This window comes from Acyrthosiphon pisum, chromosome X (assembly GCF_005508785.2).
Source record: "Acyrthosiphon pisum isolate AL4f chromosome X, pea_aphid_22Mar2018_4r6ur, whole genome shotgun sequence".
Taxonomy (NCBI): domain Eukaryota; kingdom Metazoa; phylum Arthropoda; class Insecta; order Hemiptera; family Aphididae; genus Acyrthosiphon; species Acyrthosiphon pisum.
The window spans coordinates 126,215,782-126,224,045 of NC_042493.1; the positions used below are offsets into that span (position 1 = coordinate 126,215,782).

Here is an 8,264-nt window from a genome sequence, read left to right on the forward strand (position 1 = left end):
AATGATTATAAAAATAGACTGTGCTTATGTATTTTTTATATTGTTTGGTAACAGCATTAACTACTAACGTGGAATCTTGTTTTAAATTTGCAATCCTTATATATAAAAGCTGAACATTTTATAAATTTTTAACTACTAAATCATTATTCAATTTTAAATTTGATAAATTTTGTCAAAATTTGAACTTCAAATGCTTATAAAAAAAATATGTGTGGATGTATTTTTAATATTTTTCAACTGCTTTTTACCCAACAAACAACATTTTATTGATATTTATATAAAAAAAAAAAAATTAAAAAATTGAAAACTTCTAATGTCCGTAAACAGCTCAAAAAGGGTCAAAATATTTTCAAAATTATATGGTGTATAGAAAATGAAAATATGAAAATTCAGTGAATTCAATGAATTTCAAAAGCTCATAAAAAATTAATTTGACTTTCTTATAGACATTTTTTTTTTGAAGAAGAAGATAGACAAACATACAAGGAATCTTGTATTACATTTTCAAATCTCAGATTTAAAAAAAAAAATTTTTCATGAATTTCTAACTCAAAATAATTTGCAAATTTTCGTCCTTTTTACGTATTTTGTCAATATTTGAACTTTAGATGCTTATAAAAAAAAATTGTGACAATGGATTTTTAATTTTTTTCATCTGCCTTTGAAACAATATTAATAATAGGAACCTTCTATTAAACTTTCAAGCTTTTTTGACCAAAAAATAATGTTTTATTGACATTCACAGAAAAAAAAAAACTAATAAAATTGGAAACTAAATATGTCCGTAAACAGCTCAAAATAGGTCAAAAATAGAAAATGTTATGGTGTATAGAAAATGCCTATATAAACATTGAATCAACATTTCATGTACCTACGGTCATTTGTTTTAGAGTTGCACCAAAAACCAAAATCGATTTTCTCGAAAATTGATTTTGCGTAAAAATTCCCGTTTTTCCTTAATTCTCCTTTTGTTTTTCCCGTCGCTTTTGAATACTACTGAGAAATTTTTGGTTTTGACCCCCCCAAAGTACCAACAAGATTCACTTTCCTATCAGAAAAGATACTGTTGAAGAATATCCAAGCACTTTTACTGTCCTAAAAGGAGATGACAGAGACAAAAAAAAAATAAAAAAAAAACACACATCATTGTAAAATCAATAAACTCATCGGTCCACTCAGAATCTAAAATTAGAAACTGAAAATGTCCCTAAACAGTTTTAAAAAAATCAAAATATTTTGAAAATGTTATCATAATATATAGAAATTGGAAATATAAACAATCAAGAGAGATGTTATGTATCTACGGTCATTTGTTTTAAAGTTTCACCGAAAACCAAAATCAATTTTCTCGAAAACAAATTTTGCGTAAAAACTACCGTTTTTCCTTAATTTTTCTTTTATTTTTCATGGCGCTTTTGAAAATTACAGGGAATTTTAAATTTTGACCTCCTCAATGCACCAACAATATTCACTTTCCAATCATAAAATATACTTAAGTTGAAAATCGAAGCATTATTTCAACTACTTATCATGTACACAGACACAAAAAAAAAAATGAAAAAAAAAACACACACATCATTGTAAAATGAATACATTCATCGTTCCACTCAGAATCTAAAAAATGTATTTACTTGGCGAGAAATTATAATATACGCATGAAATTGTATACAAAATAAAAAAAGGCTAGAATTTCATTATAATTTAAAATTATTATAATGGACACTTCTACGCAAAATTATTTCTAGCCAAGTAAATAAATTATTGAAAAAAAATAAATGTACTTTAATTCAATTTACTTAGCATTTATTTATGATATCACATCATTGAAGTGCTGAAATGTATGTTATTGTTTTTTTATTTATCCGTTTTTTACAGTCAGTTTGATGAAGTGTTTTTGTTGTGATAATAGATATACAGACTTTAAGATTCTGAGTGGAAAGATGAATGTATTGATTTTACATTGTGTGTTTTTTTTTTTTTTTTTTTTATTATTTTTTTATTTTTGTGTCAGTCATCACCTTTTAGGACAGTAAAAGTGCTTGGATTTTCTTTAACAGTACCTTTTCTGATAGGAAAGTGAATCTAGTTGGTACTTTGGGGGATCAAAAGTAAAATATTTTGAACTGTTTAGGAACGTTTTCAGTTTCCAATATTATTAGTTTTTATTTCTATGAATGTCAATAAAACATTATTTGTTGAGTAAAAATACTTGAAAATTTAATACAAGGCTCCTACTATATTGTTACAATGACATTTGAAAAATATTAAAAATCCTTAGTCACAGTTTTTTTTAATTGGCATTTAAAGTTCGAAAATTGACAAAATATGTAAAAATCACGAAAATTAGCAAATTATTTTGTGTTAATAATTCGTAAAAATTTTTCTTTTTAGAACTAAGATTTTAAAATGTAATACAAGATTCTTTATAGGATAATCTACCTTTATCAACAAAAAAAATGTCTATAAGAAACTCAAATTAAATTTTTATGAGCGTTTGAAATTCATATTTTTACAACATTTGATATTCACTCGATTTCTTACTTAACGATTATCTTATTTTGTTGTAATTAAAAAACGAGTGACTGTAGAAACTTGAAAATTTCACTGAATGTTTATATTAAATAGGGTAGGTAGGTCACCTATATTATATTTTGCTTTATATGATTTTCTTATCCAACCAATAAAAAATTACATCTTGACGAGTGGAATATGTTACCTGCTACCTATTTAAGGGTCCTCGCTACGGTCATTATTTAAGGCGCAACATTTAGGCAATTTCTAATCTTGATATAGCCGCCCGGGATCCATGTGTAAATGATTATTACTAATAATAATTTCTTTAATTTCACTCACACTAATAATTTATTAGTGTGAGTGAAATTAAATGCGGGCATCCTCTCTCGTACGCGCATGCACATGTCAATAACTTGATAACCATATCAATTTCACTACATGAATTATACAACAACATACATTTGTTTTGACAAAACTAGAGTGAGTTAACGTTGTCTGATATTGATTCTGAAAAAATATTTGAATTCCACAGAAAAATGTCTGTAGATCGTATGAAACATTTTCCATTCTTAATATAAATTTTAATTTTATTATGATTCGAAAAAGTTGTTATTTTCGAGTTTTCAATTACAGTTCACAATAATATAAAATTTAGTTTTTACAAAGTGTTTTGTAGGATCTATAGACAATTTTCTAGTGAGTTAAAATTTTTTTTCAGAATCAAAATCAAATAACGTTAACTAACTTTAATTTTGTCAATACTTTAGGTCTTTTCAGCTAACATTGAAGGCAGTAGCGAGGCCCCTTAAATGAATTTCATTGAAAATATATTAACATTATCTTAGAACAATCTAGTGCATTCCTATATATGTGTGCTATTTTTTTACTCATTCAATGTTTATGAATTTGTTGTTGTATATTCAAATGTATAGGTACCATAATACTCTATTATAGTCCATAGGTAATAAATATGGCTCACAGTCAAATTTATATAAACTCTTAGAAGGAGGGGCTGGAACCGTACCGATATAGGCCGGTTTTTGGACCGAAACCTTTTTGAAAATCTCGTGACCAAAACCGAGCCGGACCCATAAAAATATACATTTTTTAGGAACCGAAACCAAAAAACCTATATTTTGATGTAAAGGTTATTTTGGTTAGGTTAGGATTGGTAGGTATAATATATAAGTTTATGATTTAGTTATTAGTAGGTAATGGCATATAATTATAAATTCATAAATCTATAAAAGATTATCAATACTAAGAAATAAGAATATTATTATGTGTACAACAAAACTGTCATAAAACAAATTCCAAAAATCCAAATTCTAATTTCCATGTAATCTATAGTAAGCCCGGTACCTGCGTTCAATTATTATTGAACCGAAAATTGCAATTTGAAATTATTAATGTAGAATTTCTAAAAATAATAACAATTTGTACGTTTATAAGTGTTTCGGAGAAAGTTGTCTTATAATTGTTACCTACCTAACTAATTTTCCTGCTGGGCTGCAGTGATAATACCCGCCTAATGTGGGTCATGTCAAATCTTTACTCTATGGCGTCTATGCTCTGTACGACGGTAAAACTACTATCTACTACTCTACTGTATAGTGTATACCTATACACCTATAAGACCAATTTTGAGTTAGAATAAATAGATTATTTGAAAACATATTATAAATGACAATTTCTAATAAATTTTATATTTGTATACAATGCCCAATACTCTTATGTATACTTACGTTGATTGCTATTATTTTTATTTTTCCCGGAATAGATTCCAATTTGCAATATGCTTACCTATTATGTTATTAATATATTTTATGCATAATTAGTTTTTATAACTATTAATTTACGTACTTATATGTTAATAGTAAAATAAATAATTAAAAATTTAGCATCACTTCAAAATAATACAATTATCTGTTTTGTTTATTCAATTGATTGTATAAAAAATATGTTTACTAAAAAATGTGTTAAAATGTTTAGACTTATTCATCTTGTTTTAAATAAAAAATAAAATGTTTTTAATTTGTCTATGTTTGTGTATTTTGTTTAGTTATTACGTATTTTTGTTCCTTTCATACAATAATAATTATATTTATTTTCTGTAGAAGTTTCTTAGCCAATAGCTAATTACACAACCGTATATAGCCAAGATTTATTATCTACAGCGGAGAGAAGTTTAGGTACAGTATTAAAGTATATGAAAATACTTACTTAATACATATCCAAATGGTAAGGAATATTTAAAAAATATATCACTGCTATGAACTAGATTAAAATATCGATATGATATTCATTCGCTGATTCGCGATAATACTGAGAAGTTACTATTTTATATCCTTGTGATAAACCTATTTGAGTACTATGAGATGTATATTTACACTATCATACACCGCAAGCAGAAGTCACATTTAGATATCACAAAGTAGTCACATTTGTGATGTTATATTTTCAACTTCACTCAACCTGGCTTTTAGTCTCCATATAACATCTCAGAGAAGTAGATATTTTATAATAAACTTTACGTGTACCACTATGATTACTATACGATTTCTAAAGTACAAATTTTGCACACCAAGAGGTGTTCAAAATCCTGACAAATTAAAATATCGACAAGTTAAAATTCCAACAGTTAGTCTAGTATACTAGTGTACAATTAATCATTACAAATAAATAAAAGATTAATATACGTATTAATAACACTACAGATGCTGTAATTTAATATGTATTGATAATAAATACAATCGATAGGTCTAAAAATTACAGGAACATTACCATCATTATATAATCAAAAAAAAAATATATAAGTACATTGAAAAAAATATAGATAATTGTTAGTCTATGACTAGTCTGGAAATCTATTAGTCTAAATCATTAACAATTTTATATGGGTGTATCCGATATAGGACTAGTTTTAAAATTTTATCATTATGATTCTCATTTAACCTACATTTTCTTTTCTTGACAATTCTTTCTCCTGGACCATCGCATTTATCATGATCTTCTAGATGAGGACCAATATTATTTCTTTTCAGCCATAACGGGTACTTATCTGGTTGTATACGTCGTATAAATATATCCATGTTGAATTTAATGGGATCTCCGAAGCATTGGCAATATGTCGTTTTTTTTCCATACTCCACCCAACGTGGTGTAGCAAAGTTTATTGCTTCAGCGATGTTATAACCCTGGTTGAAACCGGCATGGTAACCAAAAGGGAAAGTAACCATGAATTCCCCTGGTTCTTGTGTGATCTGGAACAAACATCAATATGGATCGTAAAAAAATAATAAAGTTTAACAATTTAAATTAGTAATTCTTTAGTATTTACTGTATTGAATGGTATAGAATGCTTTTTTAAAAAGTCAGGTGATAAAACAATCGTTTTGTGCCGAACATATGCTTGGCACCTTGATGTTTCAGCCGGATAAATCTGATCAAGCAATTTTTCAAATATTTCTCCATATTCTGGAGGTATTGCATACCTTATGTAAAATTCAAATTTAAAAATATTGTATAATTACAAAGGTGGAATAATAAAATAAAATAATAATATTACCATGTCTTTGGATATCCAACATGCACATAGTTGAGACTGTATAAATCCATGTCTTCAGTATGCCACGCAAATGTGGATTTCCACATGCCGAAATATAAATAAGGTGTATTGACACCTTCGATGGTCGTATCGTTCATAACGTCCAGTATTGTGTCCAGCCTATTCATATTCCAAGCCTTCATTTATTAAAAAAAAATTAAATACTTCATTTAAATACGCATTTGAGATAAAATTATACATAATTTATAGATGTATAAATCATACTTTCACATCTTTGCCAGTAACTGACCCAGTTACATCGGCCCCATATATTGGGGTGTGGCAAACAATGTTCTCCCAATATATTCTTTCCAGGTCTTTATAGTCAGTATGTTCTGGAGTTTTGTATTGTTCTGACTCTGCCAGGTTTTTAAATTGCCTGACGGTCATGGTTTTCTTTTCACGTCTAAATTGTTGATATATTCCTTCATTGCCCTGAACATCCTAAATAAATATAATAATCATCAGACATAGTTTATTAAAATCTAAGTACTTCAAGCTATTACTTGGTATATTGGAATTGGAATTTTTAAACTCATTATATCATCTTCATCGTAGCTCTTTATTCGGGGTGTCCATTCGGATGGTGGGATAATCTACAAAATTATAATATACATTTAAAAAAAAAAAATTTTGAATTGTAACAATAAAAACTAAAATTGTTATAAATATATTTTTACTTTCGCAACACCAGCCTTATGAGCTCCTTTTGATTCCATTAGCTCAATATACCGACTAAAATGTTGAAATTCACTCAAAGATGGTCTGAAGACCATGATTTGAGGATTATTAGAACACATTGTATCTAAAACAATAAATAAATCATTATTAAAATTAATATGTTTTAAGTACCTATAATTTATAAATTATATTATAATAACCAGCCGACCCGTCACAGCTGTGCCCGTGATTGGTTGTTTATTTTACCTTCAGACGATGATATGTACAATTTTTTATTCAAATTGTATCGTTTAATGTGATCGGCAAGTAAATATAAAAAATGGTTAATGAAAACGTATTGAAATGTTTCTAGCGGTATTAATGGTAAATATATTTTTATAGCAGAACCCGTGCACTTCATTACCCGTAAAAAATCGCAAATCTTAAAAATATTATGATTGTTCAACTACTTTTGGGTGTAACTTGTTGCAGCCTGCAGTAAGTGCAATTCAGCCATCCTGGTAGGCAATCCGATTACGTCGGATTTCGGACAAAGGGCAACTCTTATACCAATCACTTTGGTAGGCAATGTTCAATAATTCGATTTGATGGAAGCTTGTACCTGATGTGCTCAAATAACCAATGGCAACCGATAATAATTAATAAATAATAATTTCTACTGTTGACTGTAACCAATGAGAACTATAAACAAATAAAAATAAAATTTCCAATGTGAATTTCAATGTCCCCGTTAGAGCACTTCTTTAAAATGCGAATTTTGGCAAATCCTTTCTTATTGCACGGTGAAAGTATTAGAAGAACCACTATTCCAAATTTCAAGTTTGTACGATGAGTAGTTTTTGAGATACAGCGATCAGTGAGTCAGTGGTATTTACGATTTTAGGTATATAATATATAGATTCCCTTCTCCCTCCCCTAGTGTTATGTGTACAATTAAATAGAGTAAGAAAATTTGGAGCCGATTTATTTTGAATGCGTAATTAGATTTAGTATAGGGTTAAAAAATAAAATATTTTAAAAGTGCGATTGCAGAGTTTATTGTAAAAGGCCCGTTAAACGAAAACTATGGATTATTATTATTGTAGTTTATAGACCGTATTGATTATCCTAACCTATCTGATTTTGGTGCAACCCATTTGCACCCCAAATCATAGCCCATATGGGCCCGATTCAGATCAGGTGAAAATCGTGCAACGATGCCATTTAATGAGTATATTGGTATAGCTATAAAATTTAAAATAATATTTGATCGTTTCCCATGCTAAACGAAACCAATATCTAAATCGGTAAAGATAATAATATTTTGTCGTTAGTCGTGCTAATCGAAATTGTAAAATACCAATCGATAAAGATAAAATTATATAAAATGCATTTATCAGTTGTATTGCATGTGTCAGTTGCATCAGAAAATAAACAGTGAATACTTTTATAATATAATGGAATTTCATTTAAATATTCAGGT

The 8,264-nt window shown here is 27.9% G+C and overlaps 1 protein-coding gene across 1 annotated transcript in view; it reads right to left on the bottom strand.

Moving 5' to 3' along the window:
- Positions 1–5,384: 5,384 nt before the first annotated feature.
- Positions 5,385–8,264, bottom strand: part of LOC100164740 (probable lysine-specific demethylase 4B) — a 5,582-nt gene continuing 2,702 nt past the window's right edge. The window contains exons 2-7 of the mRNA XM_001948962.1: positions 6,802–6,926; positions 6,628–6,717; positions 6,347–6,565; positions 6,083–6,258; positions 5,855–6,008; positions 5,385–5,777 (exon numbers count right to left, since the gene is read on the bottom strand). Coding sequence (XP_001948997.1) covers positions 5,385–5,777; positions 5,855–6,008; positions 6,083–6,258; positions 6,347–6,565; positions 6,628–6,717; positions 6,802–6,926 — 1,157 coding nt within the window. The remainder of the gene's footprint in view (positions 5,778–5,854; positions 6,009–6,082; positions 6,259–6,346; positions 6,566–6,627; positions 6,718–6,801; positions 6,927–8,264) is intronic.